This window comes from Malania oleifera, chromosome 12, assembly GCF_029873635.1.
Source record: "Malania oleifera isolate guangnan ecotype guangnan chromosome 12, ASM2987363v1, whole genome shotgun sequence".
NCBI classification, from domain to species: Eukaryota; Viridiplantae; Streptophyta; class Magnoliopsida; order Santalales; family Ximeniaceae; genus Malania; species Malania oleifera.
The window spans coordinates 61556224-61582978 of NC_080428.1; the positions used below are offsets into that span (position 1 = coordinate 61556224).

At 36.5% G+C, this 26755-nt stretch overlaps 1 protein-coding gene across 2 annotated transcripts in view; it reads left to right on the top strand.

The window, feature by feature from the left end:
- Window positions 1–863: 863 nt before the first annotated feature.
- LOC131144244 (protein LOL2) overlaps window positions 864–26755 on the top strand; it is a 31862-nt gene continuing 5970 nt past the window's right edge. The window contains exons 1-2 of one of the 2 annotated variants that reach the window (XM_058092771.1): window positions 864–1120; window positions 4855–4962. In XM_058092771.1, the coding sequence (XP_057948754.1) occupies window positions 1021–1120; window positions 4855–4962 (208 nt within the window). In that variant the 5' untranslated portion in view covers window positions 864–1020. The remainder of the gene's footprint in view (window positions 1121–4854; window positions 4963–26755) is intronic. The other variant, XM_058092770.1, reaches the window with a different exon arrangement.

Consider the following 26755-nt stretch of genomic DNA (forward strand, 5'->3'; position numbering starts at 1 on the left):
TCTCCAATTTAGTATGGAAGGCTTGTTGACGTCCACTTGGGGATACAATAACCCTTCCAATCGGCCGGTGCTCGCCGTTTGCGAGATAGGAATAACTTCAACTTAGTAACCTAGATAAATGATGCATAAATAGAGATCTAGGGTTGGAATGGGAATAACAAAGCAGTGATTGTAGTAAATAATAGAAATGAAAGAAAATAATCAAACTAGAATACTATGTTTGAAATGGAAAATAATTCGATAAAAAAATCATTTGGGTGTCACAGGATATGACGATAAGACCAAATAATTAGAAGTGATTATGGAGTATCATAGAACACTAGAATCTCAACATCAGAGACACAACAATTTATAAAAAAAAATATAGAGAGCAAATTTCTCTTTTTTGGAAAAATAGAAATACGTCTCGCCCAATTAAAATTTTCCAAATTTGGCTCCCTCAAAATGAAGGGGTCATGACTCACCTCATGTGTAAAAAATGATGGCACAAATACTTTAGTTAGAATAAATTTATAAATTTAAAAATTAATTTAAAAAGAGATTTTATCATTAAATTCATAAAATAAGAACATTTTCCTCTTTTGTAAAAAAAAATATAAGGAGTCCACTGTCATACTTATACATAAAATAAATTAAAATATGATATGCTTTGGTCTACTTTACCATTGCTTAGAAAAAATGATTATATTTCATAAAAAAATGACCAATTAACTAACAAATGGGAAGAAAATGATGGCACAAATACTTTAGTTAGAATAAATTTATAAATTTAAAAATTAATTTAAAAAGAGATTTTATCATTAAATTCATAAAATAAGAACATTTTCCTCTTTTGTAAAAAAGAATATAAGGAGTCCACTGTCATTTTCAACACCCCCCAAAAAAAAATCTAAAAATTAATCTTTATGCAGCAAGCAACGGCGTCATTTTGGTCGTCCTGCTCGTGCCCGCAGTCGCACAGCTTCAGAATTTCCCTCGGGCTTTGCAGAGAGAGAGAGAGAGAGAGAGAGAGAGAGAGAGATGGGGAGCAAAGAACCGAGAGGAGGGGGAGAAGAAGAAGACGAAGAAGAAGGACCTCCACCTGGGTGGTCTTCCATTCCTCCCCCGCAGCCACATTCCGGTCAGTTTTTTTTTTTTTTCTCCTCATTTTCTACTCTATCTCTGACTCTCTCCCCTCACACACACACATATGGAAAATCCCTCTGATTTTTGATTAAACCATCTTCAATATTTCTTCCAACTTTATTTTTTCAATTTTCCCATGAATCAAAGTAGTGAATAGTGATTTTATACATTTTTTTTTTTGGTTAACTATGAATTTGTGGAAATTAGTTTGCTATAGGAAAATTAATTTTGGAAAGTGAAACTGGACTATCCAAGTGATCGGAAACCTATTATTGTTGCACTCTCTCTCTCTCTCTCTCTCTCTCAATGTGAAACTGGTTGTCCGACTTTTCGAGGTGTGGTTCTATTGATTCGAGAATCGTGACCCAGAAAAAGGATAGCTCTATTGGATTAATTTTGGTTTTATATTTGTCTTGTTGGTTCTTCAAACCATTCTTAACGACGACTTATAGCCTTTTGAACCTCATTGTTCTTTGTTTTTGTTTTTTTTTTCGCTTCTTTTGGGTTAGCAGCTGCTGGAAGTGTGTTGCCCAAAACAGAATCAATTCTGCTTTTGTTTGTTTGTTTGTATAATTTTAGTTAAATTTTGATGGGTTTCCTCGGATGTTTTCTAGGAATGTAATTTGATTCAGTTGTATGCCTTTAATTACCTCTGAATCATAATTCTCGACAGTGTTCAGGACGATATTGATTTACCAGTGAACTAAGCTAACATCTTAGCCAAATTAATGGCTAGGGCTGCCACAGTGGAGCTTTCTTATGGCAATGGCAGTGGTGTTGGGGTATCTGGAGGGAGATTGTTTCTTATTTGCGTATCTTTTTAGGAGCAGTCACTGGAAAAATTACTATGAAATTTTCTTTTCCCTTCGCAGTGTCAGGCCACGGTAATTGGAGTTGATTTAACTGATACTTATTAGTGGTAGGAGGGGCTTTGATGAAAACAAATTATGAGTGTCAAGCTAAAACATAAATAGCATAACAGTTGGGGCAGAGAGAGGAAAAAAAAAACCATGTGTGACACCTGGCAGCACTACAAATCAGCAGCTGCCACCTGGCAGTTCTGAAAAACCAGCAGCAGACGCTTAGTGCACAGCTGTCAGCATTGCAGGACCCCTGTTACGACCAGCTGCTATGGTCCTGCCATGTGCCCAGCTGCTGTCTTGACTTCCCCAGCCTGCAGAACAGCCTGAAAATGGAAAAGAATACCCCAAAACACTTGCTGAAAACCCTAGTTCTAGAGAGGGAGAGAAATAGAGAGATAACCCTACAGAAAATCAGGGAAATTCAGAGAAAATACAAGAAGTTCACAGGGTAACTTAGACTAAGTTGAAGAAGCTGAAAATCAAGGTAGGTCTTAATTTTCATTTATTCACCTCTGGATTTTGAGTATTTAAAGGAAACAAGGCTAGACACTTGTATAAAAGTTAAATCTTAATAAGGAAGATTTAAGTTTATTATCCCCAATTACTTGATATGGTAGCATAATACATATATGTTTCTTTGGTTATCATAATTGCATATCTTGTTTAGTTGGAAAATTTTCATGTGATAGATATTCCTCTTATAAGGATGATGGTTTTACTTGCTAAGTTGCTTTGGCAAAACTTGTGTATGCATATGTTGAATTGTTATTGCGTGAAATAGATGGCACCATGTGTTGTTGTGGCTATGATATTGTGGAATTTGAGCAAGTAGGGATTGTGTCTCCCTTGGGTGAAAGGCCCTAAACCTCCCGAGGTTATTTCCGTGTTAAGTGGTGGTTGGCGAAGCTGGCATTTGGCACTTGTTTGAGATAAAATGTGCACTAAGTTGGGACAACACTGCTATGTTGGGAAAAAAAAAAGTGTAAATGCATGCTATTTGAATGTTTTGCATTGGTCACTTGCGATGAATAGATTGCTTTGAATAAAGATTGTTGTTTTTGCACCTTGTGATCATGCATACATGTAAGAAATCATGCATTATCCTTATTTGAATAAGGGGGAGTTAAGAATGTCTACTGAGCTTGTGGTTGCTCACCCTATTACTTAATAATTTCAAGTTCAAACTGAAGGAGAGCTCCACTTATTAGGTTTTCCAAGATACTACCATTTTGACATGTATTATAGGTTGGCAGGAAGGCAATAAGGATACTAGGCATGTGTTCAATTTTGGGTCGTAATGTATGTAGATTAGGGAGTGAGAAAAATGTTGTGTGAAAAGTACAGCCCAATGTAAAGAGTTTGTTACTAAATGAAAACATTTTTAGTTGCTTATGGAATATATATATATATATATATGTTTTGTGTTTTCAACAAATGTTTACTCTTAATTGGCTTTTAACTTGGTTCCAAATGATGATTTGTAATACAAATTCTTGCCCCGGCCTAGTGACCCCATTGGATTTTAGATGGCGTCACAGCCGGTCACGTGCCAAAAAAAACTAGGGATGTGACACAAAGTTCCCAAGATCTTGTTGCATTAAATAAGCAGGGACCTTGGTCAAATTTAATTACATTTCTTTGGTTATTTTTGTGATGAGCATCTCTTTACAAATGGATTAATTTTGTTTTCCTTTAAAACCTCTCCCCTGAAAATGTTTTTCATTGAAGTAGTTGAGCCTTTTATGCTTGGCATTTGGCTCCTTTATTTAGGGCTTCTAATGAGAGCTTTATATGTGTGTGTATTTTTCGGGAATCAGGTACACCAGTAATCTTGGTTTGCTACTGTTTTAGCAGTGGACCTTTAGCGCCCTAATTTATGATTTTGTGATGAATTTTTTATTTACCAGAAAAGAGGTAGCTGCAGGAATTTAAAGACATCTCATTGATTTGAATTTTTTGGTGTAACAGATTCAAATTTGGCCTTGTCATTTTGTTAGGAAAACATGTAGTGGGAAGATCTTATTTTGAAAGCAAGTGAGATGCAGTTTTCCCAGATTCTGCTAAGAAGCTTGAATTTGATTAATAAGTGAAATTATTGCAGATTTTATACATTAGAAAGCAATCACAAATTTTCCCTTTAGGCAGATTTTTAATAATAATCTCTTTAGGTTCTTGATTGCATCAAAATCAATCTTTCCTTTTGGAGTAGTTTTCATTCCTGATTGTTTCTTAGCATTATCTCAGTTACTGTCTTGTAGAGATTTTCTTTTCTAGTGTTGCTTTTCTAGATCTTTGTTTTTCATACTTGATTTGGAGTAGCTGGTAGTCTCTGAAACCATGACTACCATGTTCGTTTCAGCTCATTGTAAGAAGAAGAGAGTGTTTTTCTTTGACTGCCAATATAGAAGGAGAAAAGTTGAACTCCTAATTACCTTTTTTATCATGTGTGGTTATTATTTGCTTCTCAGTCGATTGTTCTCATACCAACATAAAAAATCACTTCTCTTTGCCCCTTGGTCATTTGTTTCTAGCTTATCGGAAGAAAAAAGAAATCTATTTTTCTATAATTCTGATTTTTTATTCTTATATAATTATTTCATTTTATTCTTTCATATTTGTTTTGCCTCTCCTAGGCAGGCTACTACCCAATGACAACCACCCCAAAATAGGCAAAAAAAAATTTAAGCGATTTTTAGATGATTGTGGTGAATGCACCCATCAATTGATAGTGTTTGTCAGATTTTATTATTATTAGTTTTTTTTTTTGGTGTTGTTATGTTATGTTTTGTTTTTTGGTTTGTTTGTTTATTTATTTATTTATTTTCAAATATTTGCTCACCCTATAAACTATGTAATTATGATGCAGAAATGGCTCAAATGGTTTGTGGCTCTTGCCATCATTTGCTTGCTTATCCACAAGGAGCCAAACATGTACAGTGCTCATGTTGTCACACAGTAAATGTCGTTCTGGAAGGTTTGTCACAAGTCATGCTTGCTTTTAAACAAATTTTTCCAATGATGAATTTTTTTTGTGGCATGAAATTTCTAGACATTATGGAAGCTTGGGTTATCAATAGGTTTTAATTGCATATTGAGATTCTTGAGGTTATCGTTGAAAGGTTTAAATGCTTTCCCTCCATATGTGTTTTGCCCTTTAGTAATCCAAGTCCCAACTCTGTGTGAAGCTGCAATATTAGTGAAAAGGTTACGAAATCTTTGAGGCTTCAAGATTTATCTGCTGGCTGAAATGGAATTTTACCCAGACATTGTAGTTTCTAGATCTACTGCCATATTATGCAAAATGATGTGGGCTGCCTCAATCTATCATATTTGGAAATATAGGAATTCCTTCCTTTTTTTTTTTTCCTAATATTTTATCAAAAGCCTTTTATTATTGAAAATATAGTCCAGAAAATTGGTTTGATGTAGGATGTAGATGCTCTAGCTCCAAGGCCTTTGGTAGCCTTGCTCAAAGAAAATGCTAAGCACCTCTGATTGCTGTGTGGTAGTTACCTAAACAATGCAAAAGGGCTTCCACCTTATTCCATGATCCTCATGTGGGGACATGCTATGGAGATGACCATTCCAGAAGGTTATTTGTTGAAATCATTGGTTGGAATAGGGCTTTGGCCAGAGTTTAGTTATGTTTTCACAGTGCATGCATGTCAAAATATTGTGTGAATGGCCGAATGGTTTGGCCTTGAGTTCTGTATATTATATATAGACTTTACAAGAATGCTATACATGGAAAGTAAATAAGTTCTAGCATGATTCTTGCCCTATACATGTAAACTATAATTTGTCAAGCCCTATACATGTAAACTAAATATATGCAAACTGTGCAAAATAATGAATTGAGAAATAAGGAAATAATTTTGGGCTGAAGTGAGGAAAGAAATCTTTTGCTTTGCTGTTTGCTGTTCCGTTGACAGCCCCCCTCAAATTGCAGCTTGATCAACAAGCATCAATTTGCTACTTAGGAAGCAGTGTTGATGACGAGTGAGAGCCTTGGTGAAGATATCTGCAATTTGTAGTTTAGTGGAAATATGTGGAAGAGTGATAACATGAGCTTCAAATGCTTCAAGGATAGAGTGACAATCGGCTTCAATATGCATTGTGCGTTCATTATAGATAGGATTGGCCGTGATCTGGATAGCACTCATATTATCGGCATGTAGAGGTGTAGGATCGGTTTCAAAAAAATCTAGCTTAGCAAGCAAACCTCGAAGCCAAATAATTTCAGAACAAGCAAGAGACATCGCCCAGTATTTAGATTCCGTCGATTACTTAGAAACTCTGTCTTGCTTCTCTTCCAAGAGATCAATGCATCACCTAAGAACACACACCAACCAGTGATGGGAGCAACGTGTATCTGCACAACCAGCCCAATCAGCATCGCTATAAGCAGCAAGGCAAGTAGAATTGTCTGCAAGGAAGAATAAACCACGCGCAGAAGTAGCCTGAACATAGCATATGATCCTACGGACAGTAGCCAAATGAAGATGATGAGGAGTCTAAAGAAACTGGCTGACTTTTTTGGTACAGCAAAAGAAATGTCTTGTCTAGTAATGGTGAGATAGATAAGACTACCTACCAACTTCTGGTATAAACTGGGATCAGCAAGTAAGTCACCCTCCTTTTTACAAAGCTTGACATTTAATTCCATGGGAGTATGAACAAAAGTACCCTTCTAAAGGCCAACTGTGGCCACCAAGTCACTAGCATACTTATGTTGATTGAGTGAAATACCAGAGGGACTATGATTCACCTCAAGACCAAGAAAATATGTGAGAGATCCAAGATCTTTCATATGAAAGGACTTTGAGAGATGAGTCTTGAGCTGAGTAAGTAAAGCAGAATCGGAACCAATAATCACAATATCTTCAACATAAACCAAAAGAACAACAATACCCATGTCTGATTTCTGAAGAAACGATGAAGTTTCATACTTGCTCTGCTTGAATGAAAATTGTAATAAAGTGATGTGGAATTTATCAAACTAGGCCCTCGGAGCTTGTTTGAGACCATAAAGAGAGCAATGAAGCTTACACACATGTGAAGTCGAAGAGGGAAACAAGCCTGGGGGTGGCTTCATATAAATACACTCTTTAAGATCCTCGTGAAGAAAAACATTCTTGACATCCATTTGATGTAGTGGCAATCACTGGAAGCAGCAATAGCTAGAATCGTACGAACAGTAGTCATCTTAGTCACATGAGCAAAGGTCTTTTCATAATTGACACCATATTCTTGATTATTCCCAAGTGCAACAAGGTGACCTTGTAACGATCCAGACTTCCATCAGATCGGACCTTGATTGAGTAAACCCATTTACAACCCAGAGGAACAATGGTGGGAGGACAAGGCTCAATGTCCCAGGTGTGATTGGCCTCTAGAGCGGCAATTTCTTCCTGCATAGCTTGTCGCCAACAATCATGCTTGGCAGCGTGTGAGTAGGATGTGGGAATATCTAAATTGGACAATGCAACAGTAAGAGTTGCAACAGAATTGCCAGAACTTGAAGAGGGAAACCCATACCTATCTAGGGATACAGACACATGAGAAGAGTGACGTACCAAAGGCTCTAGAGGTGCTGCAACTGACTGAATCTAGAGCGTGGTAGGATTAGTTATTGGATGAGCTACCTAAAGAGATTGTGGGCGGGAGCGTCGCGTATACACAATACCTGGTTTAAAACAAGAACTGACTTGATGAGGATATGAGAACTGCTCCAAATTTGCGTGGCATTTATTATTTGCATTCTTTGCCGAGGGGGGGGGGGTTCTAAAATAAGTCGTTTGCTGTGTTGGGGGAGAAATAGGCTTGCTTCGGTTCTGTGGGAGATTTATTACATCTCTTTTATAGGATTGGGAAGGGTGGAGATGGTTTAGTCTTGTGGACTTGTGGCCTTTATGTAGTTTCCTGGGGAATTTTCATGGAAAGGAATGCTTGTATCTTCTTAGTGAAGAGGAATTCTGGTACTTTGCTTTGGGAAAGGATTTAGAAATTGGTTTTTCTTTGGTCTTTTGCAATAGGCTGTTTTAAAAGAGTGCCTTTCTAAGACTTTTAGAGAGATTGGAAAGAGTTTTATTTTGGTTGTTTTCTAGTATTTTCTGGTTTCTTCTTTTCATAGGAGGATCTCTTATTCTCCTCTATATAAATTCTTTCCTTTGCATTGAATATATCTTATTTTTCTATTAAGAAAAAGCTTACTCCATCTTGTAGATATTTTAAAAGAATTTTGAAACATAGGAAAGATGATATGTCTCTTCAGGACTTTGGTCGACCATTTTTGCATTAAGGACTATATGTCGGTATAAACTTGAGCCCAAAGTTCATGTGATGGAGGAAGGCCAGTCTTGCAAATCAAGCAAACTCACAAAGAAGAGTGCCAATTACTTCGCCAATGATCAAAGAAAGAAAAAGAAGAAAAAAGAAGAAGACTGCATGCTTACGTTGAACTTGGACAACATAAGCATTCAACGTAAGCATGCATGTGTATTTACCCTCACATGTGCTTGTGAAATATGATTATGGCATAGTTACATACACAAGATGGCGATGCATTTTGTATATGTTAAACTGTACATGAAGCCATGACTATGAACATTCAAAATTGAGAGCCTCCTTGATTAAAAATCTGAAATTTTGAAAGCAATCTCACAGGATCGCAAATTTTGAAAATTAATGGGCATAATTTATGTGTCTGCATGTATCTTGGGGCCAATTAATGGTATTAATTGTGATGAAATTGATTGAATGTCATCATCATGTAAATTTGTTTTTGAATTGTAGTTGGGATGGGAATTCCATGATTGAAGGTCATACCCTTTTGGTGTGTCATTGGCTGTGATATTTTCAGTGAAGATAAAGAAAGCAAGTTGGGTATTGTACATATAAAGATTCAAGTACCCTATCAGTATTTAATTTTGGGTTGCATGATATCCAATTATTTTGCTTTGTTATGGGGATAAATTGTGATAGGCATTTTAGTTCGGGATCCTTAGGGGACTACAATGACATGGGGATTATGATTTTGTACCTCTGAATTGATTTGACCATGAGAAAATTGGTTAGGATTGTAGTATGGGACTCTTGGGTAGGACTTCAATGACTTGGGTATTTTGGTTTGTACCCATGATTGATTAGATAGAGACGAAAGTATGTTTATGACATGATTTTGTTTTGCACGCACAATGAAATATGTTCACTTATTATTTCCTCAGCTACTCAGCCTATGCAATTTTCTGCCATTAAAACATGATCTAGAACCAATTTTGGGATCTGGTGATGCAGGCTAGCATTAATAATTTGTAGCCACGATAGGATGTAGGAGAGAGAGAGGGCAGGGAAAAGGAAGGAGGAAGAAGAAGAGAGGGAGATATGAGGGGGGGAATCATATGTACACTTTCAAATTCAAATTCAACGGTGAACGTCTACATGGATTTCACATGCTATTTATAAGAAAGCTTCTAACACATGAAATCACACATTTACCCCAAAAATTATATGCAACTCCAAACACATCCTTAGAATACATAAACATTACAAACAAGCCCCAAATACACATACTCTTGTACTAATTAAACTAAATATACATATACACTAGTTAATTAAATGCAACGACCGTAGTCCAATACTTCTCCATCAATCTACAAGAAGGGTCAACCCATGGTCGATTTCTTGTCCTACATGAGTTGGGTTGAGTATTTTAGGGTTCATCATGCTATTATGAATGGAATTAACACTAAAAGTAGAGCCTATAAAACCAACTGAGACCATTTTTGCTAACAATAGGACCCACTATGAAAAATGTGAGCACTCTAATAGAGCATGTTTGATGCTTATTTGGAATTTAATGGAAAAGTCCATAAGACATAGCGTGTTTGGAATAGAGAATATTTGGAAACTTTGAAGCACTTATTGATAAATTCTTAATATTTGATAAAGTAGAAAGAAGAATATAAAATATTGTTGACTTCCACTAAGTTAGATGACATTAGTGCGGTGCATGAGCATATTGTGAAGCTTAGTAACTATTGTCGTAGTGAAGGGAATGAAATAAAGTCAACTTAAGGAAACATCTTTCTAGTTTAATGGGCTATAAAGCCTTCCATCAATATTTGATGACTTAAAACTTCTTGAAAGCATAGATGAAAAAATAAAGTTCAATAAAATAAAATGAATTTTATAAAATGATGTCTAATCTCTTCTAGTAAGATGCAACTGAACAATCTTCATCTATTGTTGGTAGTAACATTGGGCTTTGATGGATAATTAAAACAAGCAAGGACAACAAAAAGTGGGAAGATGGTGATGATCGCCCTCGACAATTGGGATGTCTCTTGTTTTGGTAGTTAGTGTTCTTCATTTTGATTTCTCATTCCTGTATCTCATCTCCTTTTCTTTTTGCTTCTCTTGGCTCTTCTTTGTCCACATCGATTTTTCTCTCATTGTTCGAATTTGGAATGTGGATCTATAACTAATATCCTGGGAGTGCAATGGGTGTTCATTCTACTTTCAAGGTGGAAAGGAAGGTGATCAACATGAATCTCACTATCTACGTTTCGCATTTTGGAATTCACAAGGAGGCACGCACCTTTTTTCATATTGAAGAAGGATGAATTTATATTGGTTTTGATGGGTGTTTCATGCGAAGGTAATTGAGGCCTTGAGTTGGGTTAGGTGGATGTTGTTTTTAGAGATGCGGGAGACTCCATTAGCGTGCAGTTATTTTCGATCGCAAGGATAGATTTTTGTGTTTGAAGATGGCTAACCAAGGAGGAAAGAGCTAGGACGTGCATATCCTTGATGGGGAGAGGTTTCAAGGTGGCAAGCCTTCCCCTTTGTTTTGTTGGACCTGCCGATGGCCAAGTATAAAGCTGGTGGTGACCAGAATTGTGGTTGGCGATGCCTTGTGTGTGGCTCTTCGGACATACAAAGGTCAGTGGTGCACGGTGATAAGGTAAGCATCTTTTGGAGGCTTTCAATTGGGGTCTCTTTTGCCGTGGTGATTAGAGATGCTTTGGCACAAGGTCGTTGCTTGTTGAGAGGTTTGGCAATTGTAATTGTAGGGCGTTTGGGGGGGGGGGGGGGTGTTTCCCCAGCTCTTGTACTCTCATATACAAAGGTGGAGAAGGTGTGACTTCAAGTTTTAAAATTTTTGATGGGCCTAAGGCTTGGGCAAACATGGGGGCTTATAGCTCGTGGGCTCATTCCAAATGGGTTACGGAAATCTAAATTGAAATGGGTAGAGAGAAGAAAGCCCTCTATTTCTAATGTTGCTAGGGTCTTGAGCCCATTGGGACTGAAAGTGTTGGGTAGAACTGAAGATGGTAGATTGGATCTCTCTAAAAAAAGTGAGATGCATAGAACTATCGAGTAGATATATCAAGTCAATATGATAGATGAATGAATGGAAGTGCAGTGTATGGAAGCCTAGAATTCAAAGGAAGGTAGGCTAAATGAAACTTCATTGCTTAGTAGTGAGGAAAACAAAATTATAGGAAGTGACTCTTGGCCAAACAGAATTGCCGATCTTGAGGAGGTACAAAGAATTTCAAAGTCTCTTAGCAATGGAGTGGAGGTAAATTAAACCTACTTTTAGTAATCAATTCTCTCCCCTATGGTCAGATTTGAGTGAGAAGTATAGGGTTATGTCAGAAGGGGAACTAGAGGATGATTGATCTTTCGATTTGGAGGATAATTTGAGCAGCATGTGCGAGCTTGAGAAGGGACTGCTCGTGGACCAGTTGAGAGCTGATTTTGAACTTGTAGAAGAGCATTGTTTGTTGTAGATTTTTGAGGGGAGTTTTAGAGAGGAAGTTGAGGAAATTCCGGGCTGAAATGCATTCCCATGAAAGAATACACAGCTGGAGAGAGGTTTGTTACACTTAGACTTTAAAATTGCGCAAGGAGGTAAATATTTTTTTTACTTACAATTCTAACAAGAGGGAAGTCCTAATTAGTGTGGGGTCTTTGCCTTTTGACCCTAAGCATAATTCCATAATGGTGGACATCTTGGCTATATCTTCTTCTATTGGTTGGAAAGTTAATTTTGTAAAGGAAGATTCTCTAATGGAGGATCTGAGCTCCTCTAAATCTAGTAAAGGTATTCTTCTTGTTCTTGTTCAGTCTTTTCTTTCTTCAGATACTTTATGCCAAAAGGAGGAGTCTTTTAGGAGGGATGGCTTGGGATTTAGCTTTGGGGGTGGGACCCGGGGGGGGGGGGGGTGTAAGGGAGATTGTAAAGGGCCACAAAAACTCCTTGATGACCTGGGTTTGAAACTATGAGATCCCATACGTAGGTAATAAGGTGAGGTTGGGTTTAAGCCCTAGAACTTATGAGAGGAGGAAGAAGAAAGTTTAGAAAGACTTGAAAGACCTAGATTTATCTATTAATTATAAAGGGTGAAAAGGGGTTAGGAAAGGTGTTAAGCATGTTAAACTATAAGGATTATTAGTTGGAGTGTGAGTGGTATAGGGGGCATTAGGAAAGGAAGTTTAATTATGGAAGTTTTGACTAGTGTACTCCCTTGATATTGTTTTTATTCAGGAAACTAAGTTGGAGGTGATATACTTGGGGAGGGGGTTGTTAGGAGTATTTAGGGCGGTCGCAATAAGGGGTGGGACTTGTTATCCTCTTGAGGGGCTTCGGGGGGTGTGCTTGTTACGTGGGACACTTGTTCTATTTCTAGAGTGGATAGTTTGGTCAAGTTTTTTTCCTGCTCTATTTTAGGTGAAGTGAGAGGGAGGGCTTAGTGGTGGGGTTCTCTTGTATATGGTCCCTTTGTACCAACTCTTAGGGGTTCCTTTTGGGATGAGTTTTACTATGTTTTTGGAGTTTGTTCCCATAGGTGGAGCGTGGGTGGTGATTTCAATGCGATGAGGTTTCTAGGGGAAAATAAAGGGAAAAGGGGGGGTGGGGGGTGGGGGAGTAGACTAACAACTAGCATGCAGTGAGATCTCCTTTTGGGAAACAATAATTTACTTGGTTTGTTGGGGGGGTGGGGGTAGCGCAGTGGCTAGGAGGCTTGATAGGTTCTTGTTATGTAGTGAGTAGGCGGACAATCTTTCCAATCTCTCTCAAATAGTTCTCCCAAGGTCTACTTTTGATCATTTTTCCTATCCTGTTGGAATCAAGTAAGGTCTCTTCGTGTCCTACTCCTTTTAGGTTTGGAAATATGTGACTAGGTCATTTTGCTTGTAAGCTATTAGTGAAGAGATCTTGGAAAAGGACATGGGGAGGGGTTGGAAAGGGTTTAGATTTATGAGAAAAATGAAGCGTTTGATGGAGACTTTGAAAGTATGGAGTAGGGAGGTGTTTGGTGATGTTAGAATTAGAAAATCTAGAGTTCTAGGTGAGTTCGGTTCCTTGGATAGGAAGGAAGAGGATGGTAACCTCGTGGAAAAGTGTGGAGGTGAAAGGATTTCTATGAAGAATGAGTTGGAAAGAGGTGATTTTTAAGGAAATGAGGAGTTGGAGGCAGATGACCAAGTTTAAATGGGTCAAAGATGGTGATCATAATTTTAGTTTCTTTCATAAGTTGGCTAATTGGACAATAAGAAAGAATTGTATTAGGGAGTTGGATGTGGGAGGAGGAAGGATTATTACTGACCCTAGTTGGATTGCCTTTGAGATTAAAGGTTTGTATTCTAGCATGTATTCTAAGAGGATGTTTGTAGACCGATGGTTGAGGGATTAGAATTGAATCCCATTTCTGGAGATTAGTTGAGTTGGTTGGGGAGACCTTTTGGTGAGGAGGAAGTAAGAGGTCTCGTTTTTGGGATGGAGAGGGATAAAGCACGAGACTGGACGGATTTAACATTTCTTTCTTTCAAGATTTTTGTGATGTGATTAAGGGGGATTTGGTTAAAGTCTTCACTGAATTTTATGGGAATGGGATTTTGAGCAAGAGTATTAAGTCCACATTTATTGCTTGGTGCCTAAGAAGAGTATCTATATTAAGATAGAGGACTTTAGACCTATTAGTCTAGTCTCTAGCATGTATAGAAGATTATTACTGAAGTATAGCTAATAGGTTGAGTGTGGTGCTTGATAATACCATTTCTAGTGCTCAAAGTGTGTTTGTGGGGCTAGGCGTATGCTAGATGCTATTTTGGTGGCTATTGAGGTGGTCGAGGATATTGAAGGAGAAAGGAGAGGGGTTTCATTATATATTGGATTTTGAAAAAGCCTATGATAGAGTTAGTTGAGGCTTCATGAATAAGAAAGGATTTTGGTGAGAGGTGGCATTAGTGAATGAGGGGTTGAATATCTAATGTGTATTTCTTGGTAAATTTGGATTCTAAACCTAAGTCTTGGTTTATTGCCTTAAGGGGTTTTAGACAAGGTGGTCCACTTTGTTATTTTTTGTTTGTCTTAGTAGCTAATATTTTGAGTAGGATGGTGGATAGAGCAGTGGGTAGGGGATTGGTTAAAAGGTTGGTACTGGGGAGAGAGGGAGTGTGGTCTCTCACCTGAAGTTTGCTGATGACACTATTTTCTTTTTAGATGATCATATCCCTTCTTTCAAGAGTATTTGGGTATTCTCCATGTTTTTGAGAGGGTGTTTGAGCTTAAGATTAATGTGGGAAAAGTGGTTTAGTAGCTACTAATGTGTCGAATGAGCGTGCAAGGGAGTGCCTTTTGATGTGGGGCGTGGTTTATTGGATTGGCCTTCAACTTATTTAGGGGTTCCTTTAGGAGGGAATCCCAGATTAGTGGATTTTTGGAACTTAGCAATGGAAAGCGTGACGGGGCGTTTAGATGGCTGGAAGGGGCTCTTCTCTCTCTTGCAGGTAGAATCACTCTTATTTAGGCTTGTTTGTCAATTCTTGTGTTATATTATTTGTTAATTTTTAAGATTCCTGTGGGGATTGCTAGAAATATTGAGATCATGAGAGATTTCTTGTGCTATGGAGTAGGGGGTCATCGCATTTAGTGAGTTGGGATGTGTTGTGCAGGTCTAAAGTGGAGGATGGGTTGGGTCTTGGAAAGTTGGTGCCTAAAAAAATACGAATTGCTTAGCTAAATAGCTATGGCATTTTCCTTTGAGGATTCTTCTCTAGAGTCATTAGAAGCAAGTTTGGGTTGAGCAAGAAGGGGGGGAGGGGGGAGGGGATACCAATGTTTGTTTTAGGTGTATTTCAGAGAGCCCATTGAGATCTCTCTCTCTACACTAAATTTGGGGAATGTCTACTATGCACATATTTTCCTCATCTCTTTCATTGAGCTTAGGGCGAAATAGCATAATTTCTTTTTTTGCGGGTGATTTGGATGGTTCTTTGGCTTCTTAGGATTTTCATTCTAGGAGACCTCTTAATGATAGAGAGTTGTTGAGTTGTCCTCCTTACTGATTTTACTAAATACTTGTCCTCTTTCTTCAAGGACACACAAAGGATGAGAATGATAATATCTTAACCAAATAAGAAGATATAAAAGGGAGGTGGCATAGATACTTCAATACATTGTCTAATGAAAACCAAACTAGACACTTGAAATTGGAAGTGAAAAACAGGAAAAGACTAAATAGGAGATTTATTTGCAAAATTAGAGTCATTGAAGTTAAGATGACTTTAAACAAGATGAAAAAGTGGCAAATCTAATGGTCCAAATAACATACAAATTGAAGTTTGGAAATGTTTAGTGGATAAAGGAAGCATATGGTTAACTATTCTATTCAACACTGTTATAAAAACCAAGAAAAATGTTGGAGAAATGGATGAAAAGCACTTTAATACCTTTATACAAAACAAAAGTTCAAAATTGCAATAGCTATTGCGGGATAATGATTATAAGTCCTGCGATGAAATTATGGGAAAAAGTAATTGAACTAAGAATAAGACTAGAAACAAAGGGTTTCAGAGAATCATTTTGATTTTATGCCTGGAGATTGACAACATAAGCTATTTATATTTTAAGAAGATGAATGGAAAACTTTAGGGAAAAGAAGAGGGACTTGCATATGGTTTTTGTTGACTTTGAGAAAGCCTATGATAGAGTACCTATGGAAGTGTTTTGGTGGGTTTTTAGAAAAAAAAAAAGGAGGTGTTTGTAGTAAATATGCTAAGGTCATTAAGGATATGTATGATAGTGTAATGATTAGTGTTAGGATTTGGGACTATAGGAGGGGTGTCTAGACAATTTCCACTAACAATAGGTGTGCATCAAGGTTCTACTTTGGAGCGCTTATCTTTTTTCTTTAGTGATGGATGAACTCACTAGGAATATTCAAAACGAGATCCCTTGGAGTATGTTGTTTGTAGATGATATTGTCTTGACTGATGAAAGCGAGAGGGGAGTGGAATCTAAGTTCGAAGTTTGGAGAATTGCTATAGAGTCTAAAGGTTTTAGGATAAGTAGAAATAAGACAGAGTATATGAAATGTACTTTCTGTAATGGAAGAAGAAATATTGGAGATGAGATTAAACTTGATAATCAAGAAATAAATTAACAACACTAATATATTTCAATACATTGAATTCATTATGTAAGAGGAAGGAGAAGTTGAGGATGTAATACATAGAGTTAAAACAAGATGGGTAAAATGGAGTAGTGCGTCAAGCATGTTGTGTGATCGTAGAATACCACTAAGATTGAAAGGAAAGTTTTATAGCCATGCTTTATGGATTAGAATGTTGTGCAACTAAGAAACAACATATACAAAAAGTCAAAGTTGCCGAAATGCAATGTATGAGTGGTTTAACATTAAAAGATAAATTAAGGAGTGATATATGCAATAAACTAGGCATAGCACTGGTTGAAGACAATATAAGGGAGGGGTAGCTTAGATGGCTTTTGTATTTGAAACATAGGCCAGGAAACACACCTATGAGGAGGAGTGAGGCAGTAGTTGTTTTTGAAAGTAACAGGGTTAAAGGTAGACATAAAATAACCTAAAATAAGGTAGTGAGGAAGGACTTAATAGCTTTTAAGCTAGCAGAGGACATTGCCTTCGATTGAGTGAATTGGCGGAAAAGAATTCATATAGCTGATCCCACCCAGTAGGACTTAAGGGTTGTTGTTGTTGTTATTGTTTTCTTCAGGGATGGATGTTTGCTCTTGGTCCTTGGATCATTTGGGGGTTTATTCTTGTATATCATTTTTTTAGTTCTTGACCCATTCTATATTCTCTTTTCCTCTTTATTCTACTATTTGGAAGGCTAAACTACCCCAAAAATTGAGGCTTTTATCTGGTTGGTTGGTTGTGCTTAATAGAATCAATACTAATAAATTGTTGCAATAGGAGTTTTTGAAGGATATTTTCCCAGATGTTTGTGTGCTTTGTTATAATAATTCACAGGCTGCATCTCATCTTTTTTTGCATTATTATTTGCATGGAGAGTATGGAACTTGTAATTTGGTGTCTTGGGAAAAAGTTGGGTTTGCCTGAAATTGGTGGAGGAACTTTTGAACATTTCATTTAGGGGTTTTGGTAGGAGGAAGGATAGGGCTCTGTTATGAAAATTTGGTTTCTTTGCAGCATTATGCGGGTTGTAGTTGGAGTGTAATGCACGGATCTTTTCGGGAAGAAGTTGAATTGGTTGTTGGTCTGGGAGATGCAATATTTGGCATTGTTGTGGTGTGTTGGGTTTGGGTATTTCAATGGTGTGAGCTTCCTAGAAGTTCTATGAGATTGGAGTAATTTGTTGGTTTGATTTTTGAGAGTGGTGGTTTTATTTATCTTCTCTTCTTTCTTTTTTCATTATTAGATTTTCCTTCTGATTGCTCTAGATTTTATTGGGTGATGTCTTATTCTCCTTCATGTAAATCCTTAATCTATTAGTGGGAAAAAGATGTTTAAGATGAAAACTTGAGGAGGAAGGGTAAAACCGATAATGTCAAAAGGTTGAAGGTTTTTCCGAAACCACTTGGACTTAAATTATCCTAGGACATAAATAAATAAATTATTGGAAATTTAAGGACTGCATGGAGAGATTCAAAAGGATGTTGATAAATGATTAAAAGGTCAACATTGAGAACATACGCACAATTGAAGTGAAGCAAATAACAATGGTTAGGCTTCAACAACTTTGGTATAACTTTTGGGATTATGGAAATATAACTTTTGGGGTTATGGAAATAGCGCTTATGGTGACTTCATCAATGGGAATTTTGTTTCCTTTATAGAGATTTGGTATTACCCTTTCATTTGCCGATGGTAAAGTTGATCGAACTATAATTCCATTGTTGTTAGATCTATCAGTCTTTATGATGGTTGGTATAACATTGTTTTAGATGATTGATTTGTTGATACATAATGGAGTTGTTAGAAAACTCACATGGGCATACTTCTAAAGAAAAGATTGATTAAGGAAGGTGTTCAACATGATTTTGGAAGTTGTGTTGACCCTTTAAAAGGGAAACTTACAGCTATTGCGAGAACCAAAGAGGCTAATAGTAGTTAGAACATTTGGAACTAATTCATACAAATATTTGTGGTGGTCTCACTATTGTTGCGATGGGGGTTTACATTTATTTTATCCCCTTTCTTGATGCCCTTTCCCACAACTACTTTGTTCAGCTCATTTATAAAAAAATTGCAGATTGGATGCATTTAAGGCCTCAATTGAGCTCATGATAGGGAGGATGATCAAAATTGTGAGATCAAATAGGGATGATGAATATTGTAGGAGGTATGTATGATGAAATTAGGTAGAATCATGGACTGTTGCACTAACTAGATTTCTTTGTGATTGTGTTGTAGAAACATAGCTTGAGAGACTTGCATGTTTATGTTGTAAAGTGGAAGTGAGACTATATAATGCATAGCTAAAAAAGCTTGACCTTAAAACTGTTAGTTTATTGGTCATTGCACTAACTCAAGAGGCTTTAGATTCTATTATCCTTCCTATAATATTAGAGTGATTGCTTCAAACCGTGCTATCTCCTTTAACGAGATCCTGGGGTTAGGAAACATGTAATTTAAGATGATCTTAGTGGATAGCTCTCAATCATCTAGTGTATGGATGCTATGTTGGCATCACGGATCATAACAAGTCTGGGATTCATTGGAATTGCTTGTTGGATGCAAAAAATGTAGTTGTTTGTGAATGTGTTTTTTTTTGGAACCAAGCATGCTACGAAAAGTGAAATTGAAAGATACAATACTAGATTGGTAACAAAGGACAATAATCAAGGAAAGGGCATTGATCTAACGAGACCTTCTATCTAGCATCTAAGGATTCATTTTATGGTCTTGGTAGCTCATTTTGTTTTAGAGCTTCATGAGATGGATGTTAAAACAACCTTTATTAATGGAGACCTGTCTGAGGATGTGTATATAGAACAACCTCATGGTTTTGAGGAATCTAGGAAAGAACATCTGGTATGCAATTTGAGGAAATCCATTTATGGATTGAAGCAAGCTTGGACACAGTGGTATCTGAAATTTGATGAGATTATGACTTTAGGAAAATGTTGTTGATCCTTGTATATACTTGAGGGTGAGTGGGAGTAAATTTTTTGATTCTTGCACTATATGTTGATGATATATTGCTTGCTAGCAATGATGGAGATCTTTTAGATGAAATGAAGTAGATACTATCACTAGGGCTGTAAATGAGCCAAGCTGAGCTGAGCTTTAACGTGTTTAGGTTCAACTCGATAAAGTAAAGGCTCAACTTTGGCTTGGGCTCAGACTAGACCGAGCTCAAAGATTTGGACTTGAGCTTGGCTTAAGAATTAAACCACAAGCTTGGGTTTGAGCTCCGGATCAAATTATTTTTAATGGTTAATAAAACTTTATATTCTTTATTAAATAAAATATAAATGATATATAGATAAGAGTGCAAAGTGAAATCAGGCCCATTTTACTATAGCATAAGAGGTCCAATCCTGCAGCCCATGAGTATGGTTGTTTAGTAGTGCAAGGTGGCATTTTATAGGGAGGAGTGGCTCTCAAGTTTTTTATGGGGTCGATGTGGGACAATAAAGCAAAAGGGAGGAGTCTCTCTTTGACTATTTTTTATGAATGTGGACTTCGTTCATAATGGTTGCCTTTGCTTGTCCCCTTGCGCTTCTCAAACCTGTGGGCTACTTCATTCTTCCTATGCGCAACGGTAAAGTTGTTGTTATGTGACTTGGAGGTCACGAGTTTGAGGCGTGGAAACTAAGGGTGTTCATGGTTCGGTTACCTGAACCAAACCTCTAGAAATCGAACCGAATCAAAGGTTTCAACCCTTTGGTTAACCAATGCCTGACTAATTGACGGTTCGGTTATTCGATTCCAATCGATTTTCAATCCATTATAACTTTCCTAAAGTAAAATGAGATATTTTACTTAGGTTTTGATTATGTGTGTGGATTAACACTTTATTTATATAAATTAATCACCTAAAGAATATTTTGCATAATATTTTGTAACTTTAAGATATATTATGTATATTATTATATAATAATACAACAATAACAGCAAGCCTTGAGTCCCATTGGGTGGGGTTGGCTACATGAATCCTTTCCCACCAATTCACCCGATCCAAAGCATTTTTCTCTATTAAATTAAGGGCTATTAAATTCTTCCTCACTATCTCATTCCAAGTTATTTAGGCCTACCCTTATCCCTTTTCATGCCAGATACACTAACTCACTCCTCCTCACAAGTGCTCTACTAGGCTTGCGTTTTAAATACCCAAACCATCTAAGGCGCCCCTCCCTTGTCTTGTTTTCAATCGGTGCTATACCTAAATTATTGTGTATATGCTCATTTTTCTTACTTTATTTTTTAATGTTAAACCACTCATCCACCTTAACATACGCATCTCAGCAACTTCCATTTTTTGTACATGTTGTTTCTTAGTTGCCTAACATTCTGAACCATATAGCATAGCTGGTCTTATAAAACATTTTTATTTTATTTTTAAGGATATTCTACGATCACACAACATACTTAATGCACTCCTCCATTTTAACCAACCTGTCTTAATTGTATGTACTGCATCTTCTTCAATTTACCCTTTAGCTTGCATAATAGATCCAAGATATATCTAAATCTATCAATGTCATTAATCTCTTGATTATCCAGTTTAATCTTCTCTCTATTGCTGCTCCTTATATTATTGAAATTACATTTCATATATTTTGTCTTATTCCTACTTAACCTAGACTTTAAATTCTAAAGTGGCTCTCCAAAGTTCTAGCTTAGATTTTACTCCACTTCTACTGTCATCAACACAATACCATCTGCAAATGACAAACACCAAGAGATCTCATTTTGGATATTCCTAGTAAGTTCATCAATTACTAAAGTAAAAAGATAATGACTCAAATATATAATATATAATATAAATAATACATATTGTTAATAAATACATTTATCGGTTTGGTTAGGGTAACCATCGGTTCATGAACATAAAAATTGAAACCAAATCAATATCCGAAAATCGTGAAAGAAACAAACTTAAACTGAATCTAACAAATTGGTTTTGGTTAACCGAAATTTCAGTTTGGTTCAGACTAGATATTTTATTGGATCTGTTTTCAAATATTTTTGAACAATCTTAGTGGAAACAACTTCTTGCAAAAATGCAAGGCAAGACTGTATTGTAAACCCATCACGGTCTGCCTCTTTCCCTGACCCTGCTTATATAGGAGCTTTGTGCATTGAGTTGCCCTTTTGTCATTTGGGTATTTTTTGATTTTTGTGTTCTAGGTTTTAACTGGGAGTATCTAGGGTTTATTTTGTTGTTGGGTTTGGTTTTTCTCTCCACCCCTGTCATTGAAAGGTGGTAGGTTGGTGGGTCGTCTTACATATCGAGGAGAGAAATTGGGGATTCCTTCAATGGAACTCTTGGGGATGTCCCTATTGTTTTCTTTGAATTCTAATGTCAGCAAGTTAGTTCTTTGGGATTCTATTTTTATTGCTTTTCTTTGTCCTATTTGCCCTCTTCTAGTAATGATTCTTGGTGGGGTTTGAGTTTTTGTGTCCCTATTTTGCCACCCAAAGATGGTTAGTTAAAGAAAATAGGAATGAAGATTTGCCAAAATGAGAGAGACCCAATAATGTTAATATTACGATCATCAAGCACACTCATTTTGTTATGTAATAAAAGAAAATGTTATTGTGTGTTATAAGTGACGACAGATTATTTTAAGTGAGATTTTTTTTGTTTAGTAAGTCTTAAATTTTTAAGAATTGTAGCTACTTTCTATTTTTTCCCTTCTTTGTACTAGTGCATTATACCAATGTCTTGTGTCATGGATAATTCGAGCTTATTATTGAGCCTAATCTAATCAAGCTGCTCACGAGCCGATACGAGTTAAGCCTGTTTGTGTTCAAGCTCAGCTTATTTATTAAACGAGTTTGAATACTGGGCTTGGGAATTGCTCATTTATATAATTAACGAGCCTGAATGAGCTCTTATTGAGCCGAGCTTCCAAGCCACTTACGAGCGGCTTGGTTCGTTTGCCGCACTAATGGTAGTTTGACATGGAGGATTTTGGTGACGCCTTTTTTGTTTTGGTTGTACAAAACCATCGTGATAAATCTTGAGGCATCTTGCCTTATCTTAGAAGACCTATATTAAGAGAGTTCTAAAGAGGTTTAATATCTAGTCTTGTTCATTGTGTGCAACATCCATGTGGAAGTGCGAGAAACTCTCAAGGAATAAGTTTCCTTGGAATGGTGATGATAGAAAATGTATGAATGGCGTCCATTATGCTTCAGGTTGCTGGTAGTCTTATGTATGCACAAGTATGCACATTTCCTGACATTGCCTATACAATTGGTATGATTGGAAAATCTTTAAGTGATCCTTAGGTGACTCATTGAATGGATATAGATAAGTTCATGTGATATTTGCAGAGTACTAAAGATTACGTGCTCACTTACAAGCGATTAGATCACCTTGAGGTGATTGGATATTCTTATGCTGACTACACATGCTATGTAGATGATAAGAAATCTTCATCTAGTTATGTTTTTATGACGGCAGGAGGAGTTGTATTTTGGAAGAGTGTTAAAGAAACTCTTACACCTTGACTATGGCGGCAAAGTTCATAGCCTGCTATGGCATTACATGTCAGGCTTTGAAGTTAAGAAATTTCATCACAAGGCTCAACGTGTTTGAATCCATTGCAAGAATTTTATTGATAAATGTGATAATATTGTTGTTAGATTCTCTTAAAATAATAAGAATTCTTCACACTCAAAGCATATAGATATCCAGTTCTTGTTTGTTAGAGAGAAGATCCAAGATAGACAGACTCACTTGGAGCACATAGCTGCAGAGAAGATGATGGTCCGCTAACCAATGGAATTACTCATAAAGTTTTTTAGGAAAATGTAACTAGTGTAGGTTTAGTTAATTCATTTGATACTTTGAGTTGGTGGGAGTACATGAGTATAGTATATGCAAACTATGTTTTGATAATTATGCTATTCTTGAGAATTATATGGATTGATCAATGTGATTGCTGTTTATTAGATTGTGTGCACACTTTGGTAAATCATGATTATGACCATATTATGAATCGTAAAATGTCGAGGCATTTTGATTTAGCCTTATGCTGTGGCGTATATGAGATGTTTAGATAGTCTTATTATAATGTAATTTAGAGGCATCTTGGTATTGGTCTCAATTGGCATTTTGATTTAGCCTGAAATGTAAAACATTGTGACATTTTGATTCAGTCTCATTTTAATGTGTTTTAGAAAAATTTTGGTATTGGTCTTGATTAGCTTTTGTGTGAAGCATGTGAATCTTGATGGATGATGTGATTATTGGAGACATTTTGGCCTAGTCTCATTTAGTTATATACTGAGGCTTTTTGTTAAATCTCGACGAGTTTCTTTGAAGCTTGAGCATCTTGGGAAGATGCTTGGACCATTTGCAAAACGTGCATATAGGTTACACATTGCCATTGTGTTTTGACCACCTTCCTATATTGTGTATGATGGTCATAAGATTGTGTGTGTTTTGATTATGTAATATCAATATCCCTTTCAGATATGATTTTTTACATTGTTGGATACACATGATTTTATTTTGGACCTTGATGTACATGATGGTCATTGGATTATGTGTATTTTGACTTGCATGATGTTAGTATTTTTATCAGATATGACCTTCTGCATAGTTGGATATTCATGATCTCATTTTGGGCCTTTTGTGATTGAATGGTGCTTGCTCTCAGTTGACATTCTTTTTAGTGCCACATGCATGATTTAGTTTGAAGAAATTTTTTGCTTTCTTTATAAAATTTTGGCTATGCAATCCAAGTGGGAGATTGTTAGAATTTTGTAGACTTACATGGTCAATTTTTATAAACCCAGAAGAAATGAATATTGGACATTTTTGGAGCATCAATGCAAAGGGCCTTATGATAAGTGATCACCATATTTGGTATTAGGCCCGACGCACCAAGTTATGGGAAGTAATGATGTTTGGACCTTGTTTGCACAAGAAGCCTATGATGGGTAGGGTTTCCTCATCCCAATATTTAAGCAACAAGGAGAGGTCTTGCCCTCAGCCTAATTTAGTGTAGTTTCTCGCCAAATCATACATAAGGGCTCCTTGGACATGCTAAAGTTTGCTGTAGACCAGAACAATGGGATCCATGGTGTAAGGTATGCATTTTTGATGTTCTTATTAATATGTCCATGTTCCTGGGATTGATTTGGGAAAACTACTGTTGTTGCTCCAAAAATTTTATCATGCTGTGCATAGGAAATTTGTCCAAAACACATGTTGAATTTTTGTACTCATTTAAAGCAAGTTAAAATTCTAAGAATTTCCTGTCCAGTAATTTAGTAAGATATGGGTGCAGCCGATGATATTTTAGGATTGAGAATTTCTTGAAATAATGATGGCTTAGCACTGTCCCTATCTCGTTACATGGAAGTAGCACTTAAGATATTTGATCATTTAAAGTATGCTGTTGCATCTACTCCTATCTGGGATCTTAAATTACTAAAAAAAACACAGGTAAGCCTATTGCTCAGTTAGAATATTAAGGTGATTGATTGGTTAATCCATGCAATGACCAGTACTGGACTTGAATTGCATCTGCTGTTGGAATGCTAAGTAGATATACGAGTAATCAGAGTAATTTACACTAACATGTTTGTTCGTAGAGTTTGAGAACATTAACAGGGAACTATGAATTGTGGTTTTACATATAGAGGATATCATTCTATTTCTTTTAGAAGGCTATTTGGATGCCAGTTGGATTACTGTTAGAGAAAACTATGCTTCAACGAGTCGATGGATCTTCATTTTGGTGGGGATTGGACTGCCAAGAAGGAGACATGTAGAGCAGCAGTTTCCACAATGGCAGTAGAATTTGTTGCTTTAGCTTTGGCAAGTAAAGATGCAGCTAATTACAAGATTTGTTATGATATTCCCCAGTGGCCTAAGCCAATAACACCCCTGTATCCATTAATTAAGGGAATTGCAAGAGTTGGTATTTAACACATCAACGGAGGTTAGACTAAAAGTCAACAAAAAATTATTAAAGCATAATGCTTGATACTACATCAAGTCGTGAGTTCAATGAGACAAGGTACATCACGAGTGTGATTTTTAGCACTATATTTTATTTTAATACCATCCCAGGGTAAAAGTGCAAGAGGGGTGAAAATGCTCTTGGTAGATCTATAGCAGAAATATGTTGAAATACTTTAATTATGGGGATACTTTCGATGGAATCTACCTATATAAGTGTTAAGTGAGATAGCTTCTTATAGGTCTAGGCTTTTAAAGTACTTATAGAAAAGATGCATACAGATGGCCAGAACAGCATCAGCTTCTTAGAGTACTCATTGATGTTGTAAACGAATGTGTAAGGCATGTTTAGTTATTCAAAACAGAATCACTGATTCAAAGACTTAACAATCATGCCATTCTGACTACCTTAATGTTGCGGGATTGTTGTAGTGTTTTCCAAATAAGATTGGAATTTGGTAGGTTTGTTCCACATTGGAAAGAGGAAAGAGCTTTCGAGGCTTTATATACGTTTGGTCCTTCCCTTTATAAGTTAAGACAAACTTGTACTATACAAGGGCTCCTAGTAGATGTGTAATATTTAATATCCAATGACTTGGCTCTGGTAAATCTTTTTTTGAGTTCTTGATCCCCGAAAATCTGTCTTTTTCACTTTATTTTACTATTTGGAAGGCCAAAGTCCCCTCTAAGATGAAGGCTTTTATTTGATTAGTTGTTCTTAATAGAGTTAAGAATAACAATTAGTTGCTATGTAGGAGGCCTTTTAAGTCTTTATCTCTGGATGTATTTTTCAGAATCTGCTGCTCACCCTTTCCTTCATTGTTCACTTTTGGAGGGTCTAGAACAAATTATTTGGAGTATTTGGAGAGAGAGCTGTATTTGTCCAGAATTGAGGATTTGCTAACTATCTTAATTAAAGTTTTTAGGAGTAGATAGGATTCTTCTTTCTGGAGGTGCGTGTTTTTGCTATCTTGTGGGGTATTTGGTTGGAGAGGAATGTTCATAGGGGAAGAGTATGTCTTGCTTTATTCTCTGGGATAGGATTCAGTACATGGCATCATTGTGGGCTTTCTTGGCTGGTTGTTTCAAAGGATTGTCTTTTACTGATCTTCAACATGATGGGTTTGGCAGTGCTGTTTTGATGTTTTCTCTGTTTTTTCTTTTTGGTTTTCATATTTTCTAAGGAGGATTTTTTATGCTCCTTGTTATTTTCTCTTCTCAATAAATTTTCTTCTTTTTCTGTAAAAAAATAAAATAATTAGAATTAATTTGTTATATTTAAAATGACAGTTGATTATCTGTCTATGCGGATTAGGTCCTCT